General features: G+C 39.0%; 1 protein-coding gene across 1 annotated transcript in view; it reads left to right on the forward strand.

Annotated features, from left to right (window-relative positions):
- LOC135710604 (uncharacterized) overlaps nt 1-25,858 on the forward strand; it is a 297,590-nt gene that overhangs the window by 152,097 nt on the left and 119,635 nt on the right. Inside the window, exon 2 of the mRNA XM_065233225.1 lies at nt 14,879-15,611. Coding sequence (XP_065089297.1) covers nt 15,494-15,611 — 118 coding nt within the window. The 5' untranslated portion in view covers nt 14,879-15,493. The remainder of the gene's footprint in view (nt 1-14,878; nt 15,612-25,858) is intronic.

Raw genomic sequence — 25,858 nt, forward strand, 5'->3', positions numbered from 1 at the left:
GCATTGCGTAATTGAGTACTTGAACGACTTTACTAGCATCGTCAGAAATCAATCCATGAGGAATGGGTATGCAACCCAGTTTAATGAAAATTCTAGATCCTTCTTGCAGTCTTAACGGTCAAAAATTAGGTATGTTTCTGAATACGTTGTATGCAATCTTGAATTGATCCTTAATCGCTAAAGTGAGGGCGATATTTTTTCTCGATGCTGTGCTTTATGCCATTTTTTTAAAATATTTATGTTTCATTTCGGGAATAAACGTGAACGTAAATCGTGTTGGACCCATCCATTCGATTGATAGAAGATTATGCGTCAGAAAATGCGCTTTAGGCTTAAGATGTTTGTTAAATAATGTTTGGTATTGATTAAAAGTGAAATTTACGAGTTCTATTAACTCTTTGATTTCCTCTGATGAAAAGGATGGTTTCATTATAAATGAACCAATTTTAGCAACATTTACCAGGAATATCCACTCATCTTCAGCTGGCACTAAGTCTCCTATCATTAATGTGATATTGTCCACGAAACATTTCATTTGCCCTGCTGACATCTTAAATTTCGAGGACTCCAAACTTTCTTCTTTGATTCCTGGAGGAATACTCTTAAGCTGATTAATTTCATAATCCTATCGTTGGATTCGTTGATTCAGTATGTGTAGTGAAAAATGTCCTCTTGAAATAAATTTAGCAGGCGAAAGCATCATGAGCAAATCCCTCATAGAAGTCGTGCATACCTACTACCTTTAGGTCAGTAATATGAAAGTTCGGAATAGAATTTTTTCGGATTCCTGTTTTCGAAAACCGACCGTTTTCAAGCGCCATATTGTAGGATTCTTCAGTGCGGTATAGCGATGGATCATCCACTGTACGTTTCCTTATTATTTTTCCTTTGGTTTGTTTTTTTCCGTCGATCTTGTTTTCCGTGCTGAGCACCAATGCTACCGACGTGCCAGGAAGGCAGCTCCCACACCTGGACCCTACCTATCGACCCATCAACTCATGAACCGGGGACCAACGGCTTTACTTCCCATCCGAAGGAAGGCGTGATCAGAGATGTTATGCCTCAGAACATCCCAGCGGGGCCGACTGGTATTTAACCCAGGCCTGCTGGGGTGAGAGGTAATCACGCTTACCACTACACCACCGGCGCCGTTCAACGTTTCCTTACGTTCTCAAGATTCATTGAACAAATCCTGTATGGATGATTTGCAACGAATGATCTACTGTAATCCAGAATACTGTTCATTGCTACACAGAATAACTAGACTAGTTATTATGCATTTGTGAATTAAGTATTTCATGAAACTAGCACCTTATGAAAAAACAAATCTAATTGTATAATTGCAAATTTGAGGCTGATGAAGTCATATTGCGAAGAAAACAAAACGGGAAGATTCTAAATTATATTGGTATTCAACCTTTTTTGATAAAAGTATAAAAAAGTCTTACCAGATTCGCCAGAAGTTTCCGGAACATGTCGCGATCACGAGCTACTCGGCAGAATAGTTTTATGTCACTGTCCTGTAGCTCGCTGAACTCCCTTGAACTTGCTATTCCATGGTTGTTGATTAGGAAGCTGGTGTAATTGTATAGACCAGCCCGAAATAGAACCGCTTCAAATTCCAATTCTGGAAATTCAGGATCATCGAGTGGACTATACACCTTTTGCTCTTCGGCAATTTGCCCTGCCACAGATGGCAGTAATGGCTCGTCGAGAGTTATGTACTGCACCTGATCGAAGTCCATTATTCTGAAGTTTAATTTTCAATTCTTACCTCATTAACTATGCGCATTATTTTTTATAAGTTAATTAATTATTGTTCAAGATGTTTATTAATGATCGGTTTACTTGATTAAGTATGGCCATATTGAATGACAATATATTAGATACTCAAATGAACAAATTTCCTTACAAAAAAGCACTACTGTGCTACCTGACTTCTTATACGATGTATACGAGTAGCCCCGAATACAACGTAAGAGTCGTCTAATTTCGCTAGCATTTGCAATGTAAAATTAGACGAACTATACGTTGTATTCGGGGCACTCATATACAACGTATATTCGTTATAAGTCAGGTAACACAGTAGAAAATAGGCAGCATCGCTAATTCCATCTCACAAGTAAATTTTCTAATTCAGCTTCTTCTTGGTGCACTTGTTATTGAGCTTCTGGTAGAGTTTTGCACAAAATTTGATTAAATGCGTTTTCACTATTTTCCAAATTTTAACACTGCAGTATAACATGACGACAATTGTGCATTGATAAATTACCTGTGCAAAATTGTCTCTGCCACTATTTTATCCTCCGACCGCAATGGACGTTGAAATTTTATGAACACGGCTTGACAGGCACGTACGTACGCGTAACGCTTGCTAACGGCCATGAATTTGGTTCATGGAAGCGCTTGTTATTGTTCATGATATTCGTCGTATCCATAATGAAATCATGAATTACTCTCATGATTTCATGGGATGATTTTTTTTTATTGTTTCATGATTTTGTTTTCATGAAAATGGTAACGGATTTCTTTCCGTGAACAGGATTTTTCAGTAATCAATGGAACACATCTTAGTCCTTGTTACTTTGTATGCCTTGTTGATAGAAGCAATGATAAAAACAATTAGTGGTCGCAGTGGTGTTATGTCCCGAACAGAGGAAAAAACAGGAAACGGAACAATTTGAAATAAAATTTGCATTAATTTGAAGAGCGGTGTTCTTTCTGAAATTCCCATTTTATATGATAAAAAGAGTAAATTGTTTGGGATGGAATTATCTTTTTCTCAAACTTTATATGTTTACTAAGAGTCACACCAGAAAAGAAAGTTCCTTTATCTGATATAGTTCGCCAAATTGATGTCATCAGCACATTGTTAATCTCGTTCCAAGTTTTCTTCGCCCGTTGTTTCGTAAAATATTTCTTTACCAGGTAAGAAGCAACTTGCTAATGCCCTACCTGACAGGATAAACTTTTCTTTTCCCGCTTTTGTTGCATCAGTGCTGGCTTCCAGCTTACAGCTATTCTTGGGAACACATTATACCGAGAGCAAACCCATGAGAGTAAAAAAGCCCTTTCGTCGAACATGTCTATTATTTATTCAACGGAGCCGTTCAATGATTACAGGACTCAAGAGGTTCTTATGATGTATTATTGTACGCTTTCATCGGGCTTGATAGGAAATATATGAATTATTAAGCACACGTTGAGACAGAAAGGAACGGTCCATCATATCGGTTTTTCTTTTATTTCAGGCAACAAATTATAAGCTTTTGTTATAGGACTGTATGAATGGTAACAACAAATTTTCTACTGGAAAAATCTCATTTGCGATACTTTCTACTGTTAAAAATTATAAGCTCAAAATAACCCAATCCTTCATACTTAATTAAATTCCAACAAAATTGCTCAAGCCCGCATTCACGGAAGAGGAATAACATAATTTCTGAATGATAAATATGTGGGCCTGAGTCTGAATTTTCATGCGATACTTTTTTAACCTCACGACAAATTTTTACCTGAGAGCATTCGGAACTTGCCCGGCTCTGCTCAATGCGACTTACGATGCTTGAAATGACCGCAAATGATCATAGTTGAATTTTAATGGGATCTGATGGGAAATTAGTCGTAGTAGTACACACTTAGAAAAAAAATATGTAAATTTAGGTGCTTTGATACTGATATATACGAGCGTCAACTACGCACTAGATAGAAGATTGCCGTCTTCGGCAAAGTTGTTTAGATAAACATGATGCATTTATGGTAAAGAGTTCCGCTACAAATTAAATCATTTTTTTTTGACGTAGAACTACGTCTTTGTCGACTATACTGGGGTACAAATCAAAAAATATGTGTGGTGAAATAGTGTTAGGTTTTGAACGCTTGTAACTTTGTCATTTATAGATGAAATTAAATCCAAATGGGCCAATCGATAGGATATTACTTAACGAATATTCTGAAATAAATACTTTTCTAATTTTTAATCAAAAAACTTTTGAAAAATACTCAAATGATAATTTTGGTCACTGTTTTTAAGAAATAAACGTTTTCCCCAAACCCAGTCATCATAAACGAATACCACTTGGTTGCTTGAACCTGAAAATATATAAATCAGCGCTGCTTTCCTGCCTCTGCTCATTACCGCTTTGGACGGCGTGGCACTTGATCCTGCAGCAAGCAGGACCAAGTCAGCGGCTAAAGGTGGATCACGGCGTGACCACCACAATGAGGAATGAGACTTCGAAAAGTAATGTATGTAAAACCCTTTCCCCCCTTAACAATGACCCGAACATGACATGGACTTTGACGATCACTTTTTTCCGGGAAATAAATTTTCAGCAAACCACAATTATTAGTATAAACAGAAGTTTTCCCTTAATTTCGTCCCGCACCAAATCTTTCAAATTTGAGAAAAAAAAATTGCTTGAAAGACATATTCGATGAAATTATGTTGGTGAATTACACAAAACTGACGGTAAAACTATCTGGTACCTCTATATATGCAATTATATTAACATCCAAAGTCCATTATTTTTTAAATATTTTGCAAAAAAGAAACCCCAATTCATAAAAAACGGCGGGAAATCCTGTCATGTGCGGTTGCACATCGTTCTGATTGAATCTGAAAAGATATAAAACAGCGGTGCTGTCATGCCTATGCTCATTACCGCTTCGGACGGCGTGGCACTTGGTCCTGCAGCAAGCAGGACCAAGTCAGCGGATAAAGGTTGAGCACGGCGTGATCACCTGTCACACAATGAGGAATGAGACTTGGACATGTAAAATACCCCTCTCCCCTGTTTATAACGATAACTAAAAAAAGACATGGATTTGACGATCACTTTTTTCCGGGAAATAAATTTTAAGCAAACTACAATTATAAGTAAAAACAAGAGCCAAAATTTTCTAAACAATAATTGCTTAAGAGGAGACATACATCCGATGAAATTCTGTTGGTAAATTACCAACAACTGACTGTAAAACATATCTGGTTCCTCTATATATGCAATTATATTAACATCCAAAGTCCATCCTATTTTTTCCATATTCTGCACAAAAGAAACGTTCTGCTCCGCCCCATTCATAATAAAACGGAGGAAAATCCTGTCAGTTGCGGGGCTTAGCATGTTTTGTACAGAATATGTAAAAAAGGAGGGACTTCGGATGTTAACCTAAATGCATATATGGTGCATCATAGATAGAGAAGCTAGCATCATCATCATGATTAGCTGCTTGAACGTCAAGCAGTACAGTTCGGTCTTTGCTCGCTCTGTCGAGTTGTTCGATTAACCTATAGTTTGTTACAAACGTTCGCAGATATACTGCACGTCGCGTCGTCAGTAGTGTCGGTCGCATCGCGTGATGGGAAGACAGCGCTCCCGGAGCAGACTTCGTGAGCAAGCGGAGAAGAAGAACAGTGGTGAGGGTAGCTCGGTACCTACCTCAAATAGGTACGCTACTCTTCCCACCGATGTAGGGAATACAACCTCAGCCACGGTGAAGCGGTCAAAGAAGAGGAAGAAAAATCAAGGCCAGTCCGATGGTGCGAGTGGACGGGACGATGCCACCGCGACGAACGTCAGCGTCATTGGTGATTTTGGCGACGCCGTCGACAACGAAACTGCTGCCAGCCCGAGTGCAGCAAAAATGAAGCTTCCTCCACTGGTGGTGAAGCAAGTCCCACTCAACACGCTGATTGACGATCTTTCATCGCTGGGCGTTGCAGCTGAGTTTAAGCTCGGTAGGATCGGCACCAAGGTGATGCTCCGAACAAAAGCGGAGTACGAAGTGACCGTGAAATATCTGAAGGATACCAAGGCGGAATTCTTCACGCACGACATCCCCGGTGAGAAGCCCTTCAAGGTAGTCATCAGGGGTCTACCAAACTTCGACCCCAAAATGGTCGAAGCTGAAATCAACCGGTACAAGCTTGCCCCAATCGCTGTCTTCCGAATGACAAGGAGAGACGAAAACGTGAAGACGTACCCGGATTGTCTTTTCCTGGTGCACTTCCAGAAAGGGACGGTGACGCTCAATGCGCTACAAGCCATCCGATCGATCTACTCCATCATCGTACGGTGGGAGCCATACCGTAGCGGCCATCGTGACGTAACGCAGTGTATGAGGTGCCTCAATTTTGGACACGGTACCCGCAACTGCAACATCAAGCCACGCTGCAGCAACTGCGCTCAAGAACACGCCACTTCCAACTGCCCTGCGGATGGAGCCGTGGCGATAAAATGCGCCAACTGTGGTGGTGCACATCAAGGTTCCGACAGACAGTGCTCCAAACGCGAGGACTTCAAACGCATCCGAAAGCAGGCGTCAAGCAACAATCAACCAGGACGCAAGAAGGACAAAACCCCAGCATTCAGGACGGAGGATTTTCCGCCTCTTCGTGCTCCCCAGCAAAGGCAAGCGAATTCGCGGGTGCAACCCGCCCCCCCCCTCAAGAAGCTTCCGGTGATTCTGCTGGCCAAAGCTCTCCATCCCCCCCTGGATTCTGGAGACAACCAACAGCGCAAAACAACAACCCCGATCTGTTCTCAGCGGATGAACTGATGGAAATTTTCGTCAACATGTTCGGTGCTCTTCGTAAGTGCCGCAATAAGCCCGAACAGATCCAGGTGCTCGGTAAGTTCATCATCCAGTATGGCGTCTAAACCCCTAACTATCGTCACCTGGAATGCTTGCTCTGTAAGAGCAAAAGAGACTTCCTCCGCAAGCACAGCATCGACGTGGGCCTTCTAACCGAGACCCATCTAAAGTCCGGCGACAGCTTCTGGTTGCCTGACCACAACATTATTCGGCTTGATCGCACCAGCTCCAGGGGGGGTGGTGTTGCGGTCGTCGTCAAGAAAGGAATAAAATACCACACTCTGTCCCATATCCGCACCTCTATCATCGAGGCCCTTGGTGTGGAGGTGGAGTCGTCGACTGGATACGTCCAGTTCATCGCCGTCTACTGCCCTCGACAGTGTGCCGCCAGCAGTGGACTAGCGGCTAAATTCAAGAAGGACCTGTCCACCATCACCCGTACCGGTTCCCGCTTCGTTGTTGGAGGAGATCTGAATTCTCGCCATGAGGCCTGGCGGAACTACCAGCAGAACCAGAACGGTTGTCTGCTGTTCGACCATTCGCAGCATGGGCTGTACTCCGTTTGGTTCTCGGACGAGCCAACATTCATCTCACCGGCAGGCAACCCATCGACGCTAGACCTGTTTCTTTCAAATACCGGCTTGTCCAAGCCGGTAGCCTTAAACGAAATCAGCTCCGACCATCAACCGGTGGTGGCTGAACTGGGATACAACGTAGCTCCTGCTCCAAGCCTGCGCAAGGACTACCATCGCGTAAACTGGGCCCAGTTTGGACGCGTGGTAGACAGGCACATCATCGACAACCCGCCGCTTGATACCGTGGAGGACATCGACCGAGCGTTGGAAGGACTCCACCAAACCATAACCGTGGCTGACGAGGCGTGCGTCCGACGAGTTCCTGTGAGGGGTAAGTTTATTGCCATTGATTCCCACACCCAACTCTTAATTCGCCTGAGAAATGTTCGTAGACGCCAGTTTCAGAGGACTGGAGATCTAGCGAGGAAACGTGAAATGGTCAATCTGAACAAGGAGATTGCTTCCAGAATGGTCTCACTCCGAAACAAAAATTTCGGGCGGCTTGTCCAGAATCTGGACGACCGCTCCATACCATTCTGGAAAGTTGCCAAGGTCTTAAAGACGCACCACAAACCCATTCCACCACTCAAAGATGAAAATGATGACGATCGGCTCATAATCACCCCTCAGGAGAAAGCAAATGCGATTGGTGAGCATATTGCCAAATCGCACTTGCTTGGCTCCAACATCCAAAGTCCGCTCGAAGTTCAGGTTGAGCAATGCGTACTCAACCTTGATTCCTCCCCTTGTGCCATCCCTCAGGAGGATAGAATCACAGTGGAACAGATTTGCTCAGCGCTGAAATGCACCAAAAACATGAAGGCCCCCGGGTTTGACGGAATATTCAACCTAGTGTTGAAAAATCTCAGCATGAAGGTTCACTCTCTGCTGGCTGCTGTCTTCAACAGATGCTTGGAACTGCACTACTTTCCAAGTTTCTGGAAGACAGCGAAAATCATACCAATTCGCAAACCCGGGAAGAACCCAACGCTAGCTTCAAGCTACAGACCAATCAGCCTCCTTTCAGCGCTGAGCAAATTGTTCGAGAAACTCATTCTCAATCGTTTGCTCAAGTTTGTCGAGGAAAATAACATTCTCCTTCCGGAACAGTTTGGGTTCAGAAAGGGGCACTCCACCAATCACCAGCTAGTGCGGGTGATGAATAACATCCGAAGTAACAAAGCTGTATCCAAGTCCACAGCCATGGCCTTGTTAGACGTTGAGAAAGCGTTTGATAATGTCTGGCACAATGGGCTTGTATTCAAGCTTTGTAACTTCAACTTTCCATTACATCTGGTTAAAATCATCCGTAGCTACCTCCAGCAAAGGTCGTTTAAGGTATCGTTGAATGGTTGTCTTTCCGACACGTTTTCCATCCCAGCAGGAGTCCCGCAAGGCAGTCTGCTGGGATCCTTGCTTTACAGCATTTATACTTCCGACATTCCTCCCCTTGGAGACGGTTGCGTGTTTTTCCTGTTCGCAGATGATACCGCAATAGCCGTCAAAGGAAGGATGCCTCGCGAAATAACGAACAAACTTCAACGATGCCTTAACGCCTTTGCTGATTATGCCACCACGTGGAAAATCAAAATCAATGCTTCCAAAACACAAACAATCATGTTCCTCCATCGGCAATCACCCAAACTAAAACCGGCTCCCTCTTGTACTGTAATCATGGATGGCACAAGGGTTGAGTGGTCCGCCGAAGTAACCTATCTCGGGATGTTGTTTGACGAAAAGCTCCTATTCCGCTCGCATATGGAGAAAACCGTAATCAAGTGTTCTGCCTTGGTTAGATGTCTGTATCCGCTGATTTGCCGCAAATCCCGCCTCTCAAGGGTGCACAAACTGGTCGTCTACAAACAAATCATAGCACCTGCGATCCTCTACGCAGCTCCGGTGTGGGAATCATGTGCACAGACTCACAGGAACAAAATTCAGGTCGCTCAGAATAGAGTGCTGAGGATGGTTCTTGATCGTCCATTCGACACTAGAATAACAAATTTACATGAAGAGGCAGGCATTGCCAAAATAGATTCCAAAATTAACGAAATTAAGACTAAATTTGCACAAAAATGTAATTTATCAGAACATGCTTTGATAAGCAATTTGTATATAGTAGGTTAGGTGTACATAGTAGTTGTAGGTTAGTTGTAGTTGTAAATAGTAGTTATAAGTAGTCTCCTTTTTCCAATTCAAATCAAACCAATCCCACCAAGGTGGTCATACTTTAAAATAGGCCTCATAGGACTAGGAACTGAAATAATAATTAAAATCTCAAATGTACTAAAGTTGAAAAGACGCATCTGTGTCACTTGAAAAATTTATAAATGTAAACCACACAATCACAAGAAATAAAGATCATTTAAATTTCAGAGAAGCTAGCAAGCGAACATTGAACACTAACAAAATTTCAAATATTGTTTTTATGTGTCCCACACATGAATTATTGCAACGTGATCAACAAGTGATATCTATATGTCGGCCACATACTTAATAACATACATATAAAAACCATGCGTGACCACACATACTATTCATTTTACGTATAAATTTTAAGGGGGTGACCCCGGCGTAATGGTTAACATCCTTACCGCTCACGCCAAAGTCACTAGTTCAAATCTCACCCCCGGACAAGTCACGAATGACCCAAGAGTGTTAAAGTGACTATAATAATAAAAAAAAAAAAAAAAAAACGTATAAATTTCATGTGTACTTCTGAGTGGATTATGTTTATGTGTGGTTACATGACAATCATGTGGAATTTCACATGGATATTTGTCAAGAAAAATGTGTAAATTGTTTTGAGTGAACCATAACCGAAACATTGAAATACTTGAAAATTTTAAGATAATGTATAATAGTCAAAAGTGCATGAAAAACATCAATTTTGCGTGGTTCTACGTCATACTGCGGTCGTGTCTAGGACACCACCCTTAAGTATTTTTTTTTAAATTGTTAAGTTAACATAAAGATTAAACAGGAGGTTTCCGTCTTTGGGATAGTTATTCAGATAGACAAGATCTATCCTAAGGTAAAGAATTCAGCTCAAAATTCACTCACCAGGCAGCGCTAGAGGGACATTCATTTTGAATTATTTGCCCTAGCTTAGGATATGGGCTAGATAGACGGTTCCATTTTTAAATAAACGAAAGCTTAAATTGAAGTGTGGATGACAGGTATCTTCTGAACAGAGTTGACAACAAATTATTATTTTTTTTTTCTGAAAAAGGTTGCTGAATAAAGCGATATTACCTCTCATCCCAGTAGGCTTGGGTTCAATCCCAGTCGGCGCCGCCGGGATGTTCTGAGGCATAACATCTCTGATCACGCCTTCCTTCAGATGGGAAGTAAAGCCGTTGGTCCCCGGTTCATGAGTTGATGGGTCGATAGGTAGGGTCCAGGTGTGGGAACTGCCTTCCTGGCACGTCGGTAGCATTGGTGCTCAGCACGGAAAACAAGATCGACGGAAAAAACAAACCAAAGGAAAAAAAAAAAAAAACAATATAAACAAAGTTAAGCTTTACCCGAGCAGAGAATGAAAACAAAATGAAAACTGAGTTTGAAATTTTGATATAAGCGTTCGTGATAACATATTTTGCCTACCGTATGGTCGAGTTAAGTAATCATTACAAAAATGAGATCTAAATGGCATATGAAGGATATTAAAAAGATAACAAATCATGTTTACTTGAGAACAAATCTATGTATGCGTTTTGATACACTGAAACCTCCATTTACGAACCAAAACGGGGGTTCGTAAATCGAATTAGTGCGTAAAAAGAAAACTCGTTATTTGGGATTTACTTGGTAAGAAGAGGTTTTTGAAAATATTGTCAAATACCCCACAATATGGGTATTTTTGGAATCAGGGTGACGTGTAGGGACCGGAAATCGATGTCTGACGCCATTTCGAAATCCAAGATGGCGGCTTCCGGTTACTGAAAAACTTGGAAATTCTGCCAAATACCCCACAATATGGGTATTTTTGGAATCGGAGTGACGTGTAGGGACCAGAAATCAATGCATGACGTCATTTTGAAATCCAATATGGCGGCTTCCGGTTACATAAAAACTTGGAAATTCTGTCAAATACCCCACAATAAGGGTATTTTTGGAATCTGAGTGACGTTTAGGGACCAGAAATCGATGTCTGACGCCATTTTGAAATCCAGGTGTTGGCTTCCGGTTACAGGAAAACATGGAAATTCTGTCAAATACCCCACAATATGGGTATTTATGGAATCGGAGTGACGTGTAAGGACCGGAAAGCGATAACTGACGCAATTTTGAAATCCAAGATGGCGACTTCCGGTTACATAAAAACAGAAAAATAATGTTAAATAACCCACAATATGGGTATCTTAAGAATAAGGGTGACGTTTATGTACCGGAAATTGATGTCTGACGCCATTTTGAAATCCAAGATGGCGGCTTCCGGTTACAGGAAAACAGAAAAATACCGTTAAATACACAACAATATGGATATTTTCGGAATCGGAGTGACCTGTGAGAACCGAGAATCCATGTCTGACGCCATTTAGAAATCCAAGACGTTGACATCCGGTTACAGAAACACTGGGAAATACTGCCAAATACCCTACAATATCGGTTTTTTGGAATCGGGGTGACTTATTAGGACTGAAAACCCATGTCTGACGCTATTGTGAAATTCAATATGGTGACTTCCGCTTACATATAGACATAAAAATAATGTTAAATAACCTAAAATATGGGTAACTTAAGAATCGGGGTGGTGGCCAATTTTTCTGTAACCGGAAACCGCCATCTTGGATTTGGAAATGGCGTCAGACATAAATTTCCGATTCTCCAATTCCAAAAACACCTATATTGTGGGATATATGGCAGAATTTACAAGCTTTTCTGTTACCGGAAGCCGCTATCTTGGATTTCAAAATGGCGTCAGACATCGATTTCCGGTCCCTAAACGTCACTCTGATTTCAAAAATACCCATATTGTGGGGTATTTGGTAGAATTTCCAAGTTTTTATGTAACTGGAAGTCGCCATCTTGGATTTCAAAATGGCGTCATACATCGATATCCAGTCCGTAAACGTCACTCCTATTCCAAAAATACTAAAATTGTGGGGTAATTGGCAGAATTTTCAAGTTTTTATGTAACCGGTAGTCGTTATCTTGGATTTCAAAATGGCGTCAGACATTGATTTCCGGTCCCTACACGTCACTTCGATTCCGAAAATACCCATATTGTGGGGTATTTGGCAGAATTTCCAAGTTTTTCTGTAACCGGAAGTCGCCATCTTGGATTTCAAAATGGCGTAAGACATCGATATCCGGTCCCTACATGTCACTCCGATTCCAAAAATACCGATATTGGGGAGTATTTGACAGAATTTTCAGGTTTTTATGCTAACGGAAGCCACCATTTTCGATTTCAAAATGGCGTAAGACATCGATATCCGGTCCCTACACGTCACTCCGATTCCAAAAATACCGATATTGTGGGGTATTTCACAGTTTATCCTAGTTTCCCAAAATCACAAAAAAAAACTCGTTATTTGGAATTTACTTCGTAAAAAGAGAACTCGTTATTTGGGATTTACTTTGTGAAAAAAAACCTCGTTATTTGGGATTTACTACGTAAAAAAAGGGACGTAAATTGAATACTGCGTAAAAAAGACTTCGTAAACGGAGGATTCAGTGTATCAGTAATTTCGTTAATAATAAACACAATACGTAATCAATATGTTATTATAAATATGAAAGGAAAACAAAAAATAAAAATAAACTCATTTAGTTATTATTTTGAAATCTTGATATCAAATTTAGTAATCTGAATGTTTTGTATTCTATTGGTTGATATCAAGATTCAAAATCGAAAAATATTATCAATGAGTTTTAATTTATTTAAAACAAAAAGAAACCTATTTTTAATCAGTTGTAAATTCAATTCGCATGTAGATTAATATCAATAAATGTTGTAAACTATAACTGTAAACATCATAAAATTGTCTTTGTGATGTTTACAAAGAAAACCAAAAGAAAAAAAAATAAATAGATTTCAGTGATAAATGTGGATGCTCTTTTCATAAAATATCAAATTTTGTTTTAAACTTAATTTTTTTAGAAATATCAAAATAATATCAAAATATGAATTCAACTCAAACTAAAAAAAAAATAGTAGATTAATATCAATAAAAGTATTTAAAAAACATAATTTGATATAATTTTGATATTATTGTGATATCCAACTTTGCTCGGGGTTTCATCATATTGAGGAACCATCTGCCCCTTTTTGCCTACTTGAAGTTTGTGGATGCTTGAAATTTGGCTATTTTTGAGCTGATTTGTTTGTTTATTAATTTATTTGATAAGGCTCAACCGAATTAACTTTACAGAGCCAATGATTTTTGGTCACTATACAATACATCTTAAAACTATAGTCAAAAGGTACAACACAATAAACACTTTATCTTCCGCTATCCAAAAAGCCTCCTCCATCAGAACTGGAGCCGCTTCCAGTTGTTTCATTGTATGGCAAATTGTTGTACGCCAACGAGGGTCAGAGCGCGTCCATTGCAGCAATGGACGCAAAACGTGGTCAGCACTCACACACTCATCACGAAACGGTTGCTTTCCAAAGTCGACGACGCATCGACCGAAAGAACTGCTGATGAAGAACAATGAGGAGGACCACGCCGAGAAAACAGACGATCGCGTGGCACACATCGAGCTGCTTTTGTCGACAGCCGAGTGAACACTGTTTTGAGCTGATATTGCCTATAAAATTTTCTGTTTTGCAGATAGAAGCTTTTTGTTTTCAGAAAAGTTGTGTGTTTTATTGATTTTAAAAAAAGTTTCAGAACATTATAGTCATCTAAAACAAATAATTTCGGAAATATTTACAAAAAAACGGATCTTTGAGGCCCTTCTAAAAAACCGTTTCATAACTCAAAATTGCAAGCAGATAGAGACATGGCGTCTTCTACAAAGTTTTTAGTTATAAAGCAACTTACAGCTTAGCTGAAGACTTTATTTTTCTCTCTGGTCAAACTAAAAAGTTAGATTTTGCAGCACCACCTGTGGTGAAGTTTCGAACTAAAACTTAACTTCATTCAATGGGTTTTGTCATTTATAAAAGCTCGTCTGAAGAGACCCTATTGAAAAAACCACTGTAATAGGTGCTAATGAAAAAAGTTCATGGATTTGGCCTTTTGCACCACTGTTCATCGCAGAAATAGCACTGTAGCGTACTTTATTATTGATATGAAACGATAGAATATTTGAAAAATGTTTAAACATGTATAACAAATGACATCTATTAATAATAGCACATTTTTTAAACTGACACAGGTAAATCGATAACTTTATACTGAAAGTCATTAGCTGTATACATCAATGCAATCAACTCCCAATCAGCCCTCAGGCCACAAATTGAACATTTTGATAAATCTTAAATTTCTCTGGAATCATCGTGCAACCTACTCCAACCTAAGCAAACATTCAAACAAGACAGTGCTTTCTTTTGTTGAATTTAACCTGATGATGCGACCGGCTTGAATGTAGCAATTTTCTGATCCAAAAAAAAAAACACTCGTTATTCTGAGCAAAATGTCGTTATCTGAAACCACCTTACAACTGAGTGAAGCCTATTATGTGCCTCATCCTTTAGAAGGATTTTTCATGAAATGAAATTTTTCCTCCCTCTCTCTTTCCTATCTTTTCAGCCCCGTGTGACGATACTACCCAAACCGGTGGCACCCAGACCGAGACGCTACCGACCGAACAACAGCCAAACTGTCGATGCGTAAAGCCACCCACATTTAACGCCATCCCGGATCACCAGTCGGAGAGGGATGGAATCTGCAGATTTGCAGATTGACCAAACATCCCCGACTAATAATCTCGTGAAGTTACCACCGCCGGAACCACTGCTAACAATATCCGCTCAAATTTGCCGGAATGACGGTCGTTCATCCAGCCGGATCACTCTGGGGCCACTAGATCACCGGATGTTTGGGTCTACGCGTCGGTTGACGTCGTCGTCGTCGTTTTCTGTATTAAATTGATCCTTTCTGTCCCATCCGTCGCCACTGACTGACTGTGTTTGGAAACGAAACGATGACGATAGATATCGTTAAGTGGTGCGCGAGTGAGTGAGTGTGCGTGTCAAAGAAGATAAGAGGTTCTTCTTCTTCTGCTTGAACTGACAAACAGAAAAAGCCAAGCAAATTGAATTCAAGCCGGCCAAAGCCAGCAGCTAAAGTGCACGCCGCATAACCGACGACGAGGAGGGACCGCCATTATCATCATTGGCAATCCCGCAAATCCCCCTGAAACCAATGCTTTGGAGCAGCAACCGACGGAGACGGAGAGTGGAGGCTCCTTGCGGGCTGGTCCATCTGACGAAATGGTGCACGACGCTGTTTATCATTTTGGAATCTACGAGCGCTGGAAGTGGTAAGTGTGGAATGCGTCATTTTGGGGGGGTTTTCTTTGCTACTGGAATGGTGTCGTCGCCATCCCGACCGACCGGGTTGAGTGATATATGTAGGTATGGACACTAGAGCGCCAGTACTGATGTCATCTAATGTGGGGACGATTACCAGAAGGAAATTGAAAATTTCGTGCTAAAAGGCTCGCAAATCACTTGTGTGAAATATGGGCCTCATATGTTTGCTCCGAAAAAAAAGGATAATCAAATTTCTGTTATGACCTGGGAACCTTGTAAGGGTTAGGTTAGGTGGACCAGCAGCGACGTGACTAGAGTCCCAACAAATACGCGGGGTCACAGATGCAAGGGACCGTGTCAGAGTAATATTGTGTGAGATTGATATGGCAGATGAGCTTCCTAGGCTATGATGATCAGTTTTTTTTTTTAATTTGTGCTAAGGATTGTTCAAGTTTATAGAATGGTCATCAAAAATTGCCTGTTACATTTTAATTTTTCATTGTATCCGTATTGTTTATTCAGGATAGTATGAATTATGATCCAAACAAAAATTTGCATTGCATACATTAATGATAATCAAGCAAGTATTTAAAAAAAAAAACATTTACAAAATATCAAAAAAGTGAAATTCAATAATTCCGACTTTTTGTTTTCTCGCGTAAACAAACAAGTTTTTGTTTATTTTTCCTATCGGATCCTCATCTCCACTTACGTAAAAAATCTTATCCTTTACGTTTGTCAGATCATTTGATTAGAACAAAATGTAATGAAAAGTGTGTTGACTTGACATAGCTAATAGTGTACAAACTACAACTATTAAGGTTCAGTCCACATAATGAAGGAAGTGTTACTGCTACAAAAAATATAAACAACACTTTTAAGTGCTAAATATTTCCTATAACTTTGCTACCTTGCTCGATTCTCGATTTATTATATTGTTCGATTCGAGGAATCTCTTCGAACATAGTTTGGATCCTACCCTAGGTAATCTTACTTGGATATCGATTTGGAAAATTCTTCTTCAATAATTTGGATTCTTATAGTAATCTGCTTGGAAGTCGATTTAAAGAAACTTTCTTCTGCCGCCATTTCGCCTAAATGCAAAAAAAAGACAATCTCTAGATCCCTCTTCTGATGAAATTAAGTTGAGCATGCAATTTGTTATTTTCACGGATGATGAGAACGATCCATTATCCAGGCAAAATTCCATTAAACATTCCAACAATTAAAAGGTCCCCCGTATTGTGATTACCACTTCCGATTTTCACGCTCTTCGCACGGAGCTTTTGAACTTCGTTAATTTCGGGTTAAATGTTACGTATTGGCTGAAACCTTAGACGGATTCAAACGTCTTCCCAAGTGTCTTACTGCTCAGAAGAATGCAAATTTTTCACTTACGACACCAAAACTGAATGGCTGTTCAAGGTTGTCTGGCAAATCCATGGATCAGATCCAGTAGTGTCACTCCAAGTTATCAAACTGAACATGAAATCTAGGCCTGGCGATTCGCGCAACGGAATTTCTAATGATTTTTATTTAGTTCACTTCAAGTCTAGTGAACTAAACAACCTTAAGGCTTTCGAAAAAGCTAGCTTTATGCTCCAAGTCCGAGTGCATTGGGAACACTTCAGGAAGACTGGAGGAAATTTACAAAAAATCACCCAGTGCGGTAAGTGCCAGAGATGGGGTCACGGAACAGAAAATTGCTACATGCCATCTAAATGCATGAATTGTGGTGTTGCTATCCTGTGAAGGAAGATCCTAAGAAAATTAAATACCCAAATTGTGGTGATAGTGGTATTCCAATTTTTGGGAATGTAAGGCTCGCAAAGCGATCATACAATTTCGCGTTCAGCGACAAGTAGGAAACGCTAAACGCTAATTCCTCTGCTGTTAACAATGGTCGGCAAGGCACAAATTCTACATTCGTATCCGTAGATATAGGCCTGGGCTCTACAATTTTGAATTTTCATACAACGTGTTCAATGCATCATTTTTATAAAACCTAACTAGACTGTCAGCACTAGACTGGCCCACAACAATAGAAGTTCTAATTTTCCACAGGCCAACCTCTAGATTTGTGCCTGTAGGTGAGAAAATCATCCTCTGAAAGTCTAAGCTCATTTGGTTGTTGGATGAGCTGGCGCTTTTAGTTTGAATTTCGTATGGGGATTTTCGATAAAATACATGAAAAAATGACACTCCTACACTCTATCGATCATGAAAAAGTTTCCTTATTCTCGACTTGATTGATATTTTCGAAATTTGTAGTTCAATTAATGAGTAACAACTTTGCTCAAGATTGCATCATGAATCTAGTTAGTTTTATTGAGATATTCGCTTTTGAATGTGTATGAGCATTTTGAATGTGAAAATTTCAGCCAAATCTCATAATACAGCAATTCCATAGAAAAAAAGTTATAGTGGGTCTCAGAATTACATGAAAATTGGTATAGTTCTTCCTTATCAAAAAATATTAAACTCGTGTTTTTTATTGCGCCATTAGGGTGACCATTTCCGTGTTAGGGTGGTCCAAAAAATCATTTTTTTTTCAAAAATGTCTTTTTTTCAAAAATTTATAACTTCTGAACCTCTTGACCGATTTTTACGATTGACCCTTCAAATGGAAGATGTTTAAATGTTGTTTTAAGCAAAATTATGAAACACTCAGAGATATTTGATTTTGTAGGAAAAAATATGTTACAAGTGCTTTTTCTTTATTTTCACTGCGAGGGTCTTCAACAACTTCTTATTTTAGTATTTTTAATTGAAAAATCATTTAATTTTACATAAATTAGCGATGTGGGAGAAGCAGTTTTGGAGATACAATTTTTTTTAAATAAAAAATTATTGTTCCGCAATATATGCACCACACGTGCATGGAAACGATGAAGACGCAAGGTAGTTCACAATGCGTCTCCATCGAGTCACAGCAGCTGTGACTAATGAAATCTATGAGTAACTTACAAGCTGGGTGCAACATTCAGTTCAGCCTGGAGGCTGTCCATAAACCACGTAGACCAATTTTTAAACATTGCAGATCCTACCTCCCCCCTCGTATACTTTACTAAAATTTTAAAATATTTTTACCGAGCGTATACTGTGGCTGGACTCCCCTCCCACATTGAAGTCTTCGTGGCTTTAAAACAGGCCCCAGTTTGACATTATTAATTTTGGTATCAAAATTCTGGGAGAAGTACTTAAATGCTACAAATAATGACGAGGTCGAAGAAAAATAAGTAAAACATGAAGCATTTATTTTCTTTAATTACAATTTCACACATTTTTCTTCCGTAGAAAATGAATACCGTTTGACAATAATATACTTTTCGTTTTGAGGCTTAAAACTATGGAATGACTGTGTCCCCGAAATTTGGTTCACATGTATATAACGGTTTTTCAATTTTCTTTCCATTTTATTGTAATCGGATTCCGAAAAAAACTGATAGTGTATTTTTGAATCTGGCTTAGTAATAGCCATGAGTAAAGTTCTTGGGCCGTTGTTATATGGTAGCCTTGCAAAGCTTACTTTCGCAGCGTTTCATTTTAATACTCCTCCCAAAGCATCACAAGGGCCCTTTCCATGACAAGTTGCGAAAAAATTCCACTCGCATGCATGTTGCATAAATTAAAAGCGGTCATCTTATTTTTATATTGGCTTCCTGATCCATCTGAGAAAAAGTAAATCTGTTGTAAGCTTGGCAATTTACATTTTATGAACGCTAGACAATGCGTAAGAAATAAACGAACTGCGACATGATTATGTTTAGTGAAATCAGCAATTGCAATAAAACTAGTAAATTTCAAATCGTTAGATTCTTCGTCTTTAAAATAAATAGCACAAGGGTGAATAGTACATTGGGCGTTCGTCCAATGAAAGCCTTGAACTGCATCCTGCACAACGAAAGAATAATTCTCCGAAAAATCACAGATTATGATGCATTCTGTAGCTTTCAAATTGCTTTTGACGTGTTTCATGTAATTTGCCTGTTGCTCAGCTATAAAGTTATGCGGCAACAAATTGAATATTTTTTTCTAAAAAAGTAGCAATAAATTCCTGTGTGTCCATTTCAACTAAGTCCATAATGCATCTCTCTACTTGACGCCATTGTTTGAATTGTATTGATTCAACATGTCCGTTACTAAGAATAGTCATTAGTTCTGTGGCCAAAATTTGCGTTCCTGAACAATTTTTGCAACACTGCAGCCAGCATTGTTCACTTGGATTTTGACAAATTATTTTTTTAAACAAATCGTGATAGGAATCAACACCATCTGGGAGTGATTGTCTGCTTTGTAGTGTTTTAAAAATAAGTTTAATAATATATACAAACGCATACGGTATGCGGGCCACTTGTCCCTGCCAAAATGCAGTGTTTCGGACGGTTACTGGCGAACATGGAAAATCCTATTTTAATATCAGGATATGTATTTTTAAAGATGGAGTACGCTTCCTGCAAGTTACACAAAACTAATCTTCTTTGTACGTAGATTTTGCCTTCATCATTTTTAGATATTAAATAATCTCTTTTCCCCAGACAAACACGACTTATATCGTCACTATTGTAAAAATCACGAACAAGCATTATCGTTGGTTCTCCTAACGAAGCTCTGCTTGACATCTTTACAGGCACCGACATTATTCCTTTCTCTTGCTGCAGTGCCTTTGCTTGGTTGGCCATATGTTGGGAAACATTGAACTCCTTCATAATTCTATATGTAGACCAACTTTTGGGAAGTGTGGTTAAAATCCTGTATCGCTCATTGCTGTCTATTGTTTCTTTATATTTATCTTTAAGTTGTATAAGGAATTCATTTTCGTCCGACAAAGGTGCGTTGTAGGTGGTAACGATCGATTCTGGTTGTTTCCACTGATTCTGAAAATAAATATAAAAATGATTGATTATTAGAAAAAAAAAAACATACAAATGATTTATTTTTTATTATTTACCTTGGCAGGGAAAAAGAACCATTCTGGACGGTCCCGCAACGGAAATTGATTCAATGCTGGTTGCTTCGATGGACTCTGAAAAATGATTGCAAAAAAGAAGAGTTTAAGTTAGTAGTTAGAAGAAAAGAATTGAAATTTAAAGAAGAATCACATGAATTTTCAAATAACGTACCTGCAGCAGCAATTCTGGATGGTCCTGCAACGGCTTCTTCGGTCACGGCATCATTGGGTTCATATAGTTTGTGGTAGAATCGTTGACAAATGAAGGAGCTACTCTCATCTATTTTAATCTTTTTTTCCACTGCATAATCGTACAATTTATTGGTGATTTTTCTGGCACATGAACTCAACATCCAAATATCACACATTGAACACTTACGTTTCATTTTTAGATATTCTTCAATTCAACTGTTCTAGTAGGAAACTTTGATTTCTAACTGATCATTTCTTTCATAACATTCGTTGTTTTATGTGAAGCATTATATCGTACCTACGAGTGAGTGATATACCTACGAGTCTAAGATGTAACTCATAGGTATATCACCTGTTCGTAAGTAATGACGTCACTTCAAACAGCTGTTTCAGGTAAATAGATGAATATTGCGAATAAATTCAAACACCACCAAACATTTCCAAATGTCACTAACACCGCGAAGCCTATTGGGCTGGAGCTTATGTAAAAGTCATTGCCTACGAACGAGTGATATACCTATGAGGTACAGCTTGGACTCTTAGGTACTGATGCAACATGCAAAAAATTTTGGCATTGCTGCCGTGTGGCATTTTTTCGCAACTTGTCATGGAAAAGGCCCTATGGGAGAAGTATTAAAACGAAACGCTTTAAAATTTGAGTATACGAAGGGAAAGGTAGGATCTGCAATGTTTAAAACTTGGTCTACGTGATTTATGGACGGCCCGCAGGTTGAACTGAATGTTGCACCCAGCTTGTAAGTTACTCATAGATTTCATTAGTCACAGCTGCTGTGACTCGATGGAGACGCATTGTGAACTACCTTGCGTCTTCATCGTTTCCATGCACGTGTGGTGCATATATTGCGGAACAATAATTTTTTATTTAAAAAAAATTGTATCTCCAAAACTGCTTCTCCGACATCGCTAGAAATCATCGCAAGAAAAAGCATTTGTAACATATTTTTTTTCTACAAAATCAAATATCTGTGTTTCATAATTTTTCTTAAAACAACATTAAAACATCTTTCATTTGAAGGGTCAATCGTAAAAATCGGTCAAGAGGTTCAGAAGTTATAAATGTTTGAAAAAAGACATTTTTGAAAAAAAATGATTTTTTGGACCACCCTAACACGGAAATGGTCACCCTAATGGCGCAATAAAAAAATACGAGTCTTATATTTTTTGATAAGGAAGAACTATACCAATTTTCATGAAATTCTGAGACCCACTATAACTTTTTTCTATGGAATTGCTGAATATGAACATTAAACCAAAAGTGCCAGCCCGTGTTACGTAAAAAGAGCTGAACCATTCAGATTATGGTCATCTCAACTACTGACACGAGTCTGGATGTTGGCCTGTGAAAAATATGAACTTTTGTTTTTAGTGGTAATTTAGTTGATACGTTGCATAAGCTGCCTGTATTTTGTTGCAATATACGAGCAAAATGCACATAATTAATTAATATCTCAATAATACTAACTTGAATCGTGATGCTGTCTTCAGTAAAGTTGTTCCTTATAGTTTAAGCCAGGTGTGCTAAAACTCTGAGCTTAATCGAGTTTTCTGAATCAGTTCTATGCACGAAAGAGAGAAGTAATGTTATTTCTTCATACATTTCAACCAACATCCCCATATAAATTTTAAATCAAAAGCGCCAGCTCGTGTTACATCTGAATGAGTTGAAATTTGCAGAGAGTAGTTTTCTCACCTAATGGCACAAATCTGGGGGTTGGCCTGTTGAAAAAATATATAAAAAATTTCTCCCAAATAAATGTGGGCCAGTCTTGTCAGCACGTAATGAAATTGAAAAAAGAAGCATGCTTAGAACAAAAGGCTGACTGTGGATGTTCTCGTCGTTGTTTGCTCAACACTTTCAATGAAAGTGACGTCGATTATCGAGATGAAACGAATCCTCCTTATGGCTTACAATCCCTTTCCCCGATACTCTATCAACGCTTTTCATTTTTTTAATATGTGTTGTGTCCCGTATTTGATACTTTGTGTAGATGGAAGATTAGTTAAACATATTACGTATAATCTTCATTTGCTTTCACGTACATTCAACTTGTTTTTATGTAACTTCATACGTGAAGTTTACGATTTTCAGAGTTGGTTAGAAATGATATCTATCATGAAGCTTTAGTGCGATAATTTATTAGCTAGAGAGAAAGGACTGAAGAGGGTTGATATTTAGTTCCGCTAAATTACGGCAGTATAAAAATTAAATCATTTCCAACCTCTATTAATTTTTCATACTGGCGTACGCTAGCGGAACTATCTACCTACCCTCTCCAGACCTTTTTCTCTAGCTAATAAATTATTATACTAAGGCTTCATATTAGATATCATTTCCAACCAACTCAGGAAAAGAAAACTAGCAGTGTCTTCGTCAAATCGATTTTGTCGATTGAAGCTGATATTGTGAAGCTCTGCCTGCTGCTAACAATGTTCAGCAAGTAAATGGAGCTACCTATACTGCTATTGCAGCTGCTAGAAATCGAATAAAAATTCTATCCAACATAATTCTAACAGAAATTTTGATGATTTTGACGTAGGTAGTATTACTGCTCCTAAAATTTATATTTAAGAGAAATCATTAATCTAAATGATTACTGATATGCTTAAGGGGTTACGCCACCCTAGAATACAGAAAAATGCACCAACTTCATTAATTTTTTTTTGTTATTCAATAAAGTCACATATTAAATTAACTTATAGTACACATAATTAGGGGTCCTTACAGTATTTTTTCATAAGTGGAAACCATGTGTGGCAGTTGGCAGCACTGCGAGTTCCTGGCACTGCTTCCCGTGTAGTGTTACGCGGCCCACACTTTCTTCGTCGTAAATATGAACCTAGAACAAAAACGAGTGGTTTTTCTTATTTTATATAAGAATACATACGGAGTTGAAAAAAATTTGAATTTTACGCAAATGGGACATGTTTTTGCAAAAAATCAGTTTTTTTGCCTAAAATTTGTTTCTAAAATTGTTTACCACAATTGCATTTTTTGATCAATTGAAAAGTTCGTATGTACTTCTCTAGATAATTAATCAGAGAATGCAATCGTCAAAGTCTAGATCAAATTGAGTCAAAATCGCAGATGCTATCGTGTGGGCCGCGGAGAAAAATGTTGTATCGAAAAAAACGCGGCCCGAACCGTTACCGTGATGCAAAGTTTTGTAATTTCGCTTATAACTTTCGGAATTTTAATTTGTTCGACATGGAACCAACTGTCCCTTATTCTTGACACTTCAGAGTACCTTTTTATGTAAAAAAAATCGATTTTTTGAAAATCCTAGGGTGGCGTAACCCCTTAAAACAAATTCCATGTCAGATGCTATTCAAACTGGAGTAAAATTTGTGTTCAATATCGTCATGACTTTGAAATGCAGTGATGGATTTTAAATCCATCAATATTTTTAATTGGAGTGCTCGATCTCTTAACCCTTTTGTCTGCACCTCTAAAATAAAGCCAAGGTTCAGTTCGGATCGTGGTTTTGCCGCGAGTGGAGGTGCATAAGTTTTCTCCCGGTATATCTGCATTTTTATATATGTGTCGGCGAGTTTATTAGTTCGGTTGCATGGAGGAGTGATTAAATTGTCATTCAAGACATTATTACAATAATGACTGATAATGACTCTATTCAGAGGATGTGCAGTAAACGGAAGTTAAAAGAAAAAAGTCCAATGCCATCATAGTGAAATGGGCTTGAAGAAATGGCGGATGCAAAATTTTTGTTTTGTGTTAGTGAATGTGGAAAAGATGAAAAAAAACGAAGTCATTTGTGAATTCCGAAAAGCTAAAAGCATTCGATTTTGGGCAAGCTTATGTGTGTGCAAAAAGGCTCGTGTTGTGTTTGTTGAAGATGCAGCAGAATCGGTGGAACCGGCGTACGATGCTAGGCAAATACATACACAACTATGAGTACGAGCGTGCCCGTGCGGCTAATACGGAACACAGACGCATATCAATATTGGTGAGATCTCTCCATTCTACCATCTACCTATTTCTATCTTTCTCTTTCACTAAGGGGGCATCCATGAACTGTATCACGTAAAAATTTGGGAAGGATAGCTTCTCCTCCTGCCCTTAGTTATGTTTTTCGGATACCATTTTCACAGGCTTCCACTTTCCCTCCTTTGAGTGTGCTGAGTTGCAAGAGATGGTCCATCCACGGGTGTCATTTGTCTTGCTTTTATGACCTGGAATCCATGACAGGGACAGGAGATCGAGTAATGTGAAACTGATCGTCTCTTTCGTTGGCTCGCTTTTGGATCTGACGAACTACTCGCTTGCAGGGGAACAGCGTTGAAATCGAATTCGATTCTCATCTGCATAGAGCTTTATAACGTTTTATCGTCTTTCTCTATCTAGCACACGGAAATGGAGGGATTCATTGTTTTCCAATCAATGCGTTTCTCTCTGGCTCGCACTTCTTCGATGGATCTCGATTTAGTTGTGTAGCATAAGCGTGTACGTATGTATTAGAATATAATGACAACGGAGTTGCAGCGCATCGGAAATTGGAGCTTGCTACCAGTGCTACCAAAAATACGGATTGTATTACTTATGAACAGTAATTACTATTTAGCATTGCTAGCTTTTACGCTGGTAAAGCGTCAAGCGTGAAGTAAGGGGCACGGTAGCTCAAAAATGTTGATGTTTTATGGATTCTGTACCCGTCTTAGGCCGCGGCCGGAGTGGACGCGACGCGACGCGACCCATTCAAGAGAATCTTATTATTTTTTATTAACATTGCGTATGAGTTGAATTTAATGAAGGCATAAGCGCTTTTTCGTAGCTTTTTTGTTTCCAGGTTTAAAAGATCATCGGCAGTAGAGGCTTATTCTTGTGTAAAGGGCACCACCGTGGAGTTTGAGTTTTAATAAATCCCAGGTCCTATTATATTATTATTATACATTCAATGACAAATATTTAAAACAGGATCAAAACACAACTGGAAGAACGTTTATATGACAGAGCAATTAACCATTTTATTTATCCATTCCCGGAGAGAAAATTCCATTACTTGTTGATATATTTAATTGTATACTTGTAAATACTCATTTAATAATCAGATTCGGAATATGAGTGACGGGGGAGCT

Source organism: Ochlerotatus camptorhynchus, unplaced genomic scaffold (assembly GCF_037179485.1).
Source record: "Ochlerotatus camptorhynchus isolate MF236.1 unplaced genomic scaffold, CSIRO-AGI_Acam_v1.1 ptg000392l, whole genome shotgun sequence".
Classification (NCBI taxonomy): domain Eukaryota; kingdom Metazoa; phylum Arthropoda; class Insecta; order Diptera; family Culicidae; genus Ochlerotatus; species Ochlerotatus camptorhynchus.